At 75.6% G+C, this 484-nt stretch overlaps 1 protein-coding gene across 1 annotated transcript in view; it reads left to right on the top strand.

The window, feature by feature from the left end:
- The window catches only part of RASIP1 (Ras interacting protein 1), a 14437-nt gene that overhangs the window by 1783 nt on the left and 12170 nt on the right, over positions 1–484 (top strand). The window contains exon 3 of the mRNA XM_010849702.1: positions 8–465. Coding sequence (XP_010848004.1) covers positions 8–465 — 458 coding nt within the window. The remainder of the gene's footprint in view (positions 1–7; positions 466–484) is intronic.

Genomic DNA, 484 nt, shown 5'->3' with positions numbered 1-484 from the left:
GCCGCAGTGGCGAGCCACTGCCCCCGCCGCCGCCGCACGTGGAGCTGCGGCGAGTGGGTGCGGTCAAGGCAGCCGGGGGAGCCTCAGGGAGCCGTGCCAAACGCATCTCTCAGCTCTTTCGGGGCTCGGGCACCGGAACCACGGGGTCCGGTGGCGCGGGAGGCCCTGGGACCCCGGGGGCCGCGCAGCGCTGGGCCAGCGAGAAGAAGTTGCCGGAGCTGGCGGCGGGTGTGGCCCCCGAGCCTCCACTGGCCACACGCGCCACGGCGCCCCCGGGGGTACTCAAGATCTTCGGCGCCGGTTTGGCTTCGGGCGCCAACTACAAGAGCGTGCTGGCCACGGCGCGCTCCACCGCGCGCGAGCTGGTAGCCGAGGCGCTAGAGCGCTACGGGTTGGCCGGCAGCCCCGGCAGCGGCCCGGGAGAGAGCAGCTGCGTGGACGCCTTCGCGCTGTGCGACGCCCTGGGTCGGCCCGCGGCGGGCGC

The sequence above is a fragment of the Bison bison genome, unplaced genomic scaffold, assembly GCF_000754665.1.
Source record: "Bison bison bison isolate TAMUID 2011002044 unplaced genomic scaffold, Bison_UMD1.0 scf7180017864285, whole genome shotgun sequence".
In the NCBI taxonomy this organism is placed as follows: Eukaryota; Metazoa; Chordata; class Mammalia; order Artiodactyla; family Bovidae; genus Bison; species Bison bison.
This window is presented reverse-complemented; position numbering and strand designations above follow the sequence as displayed.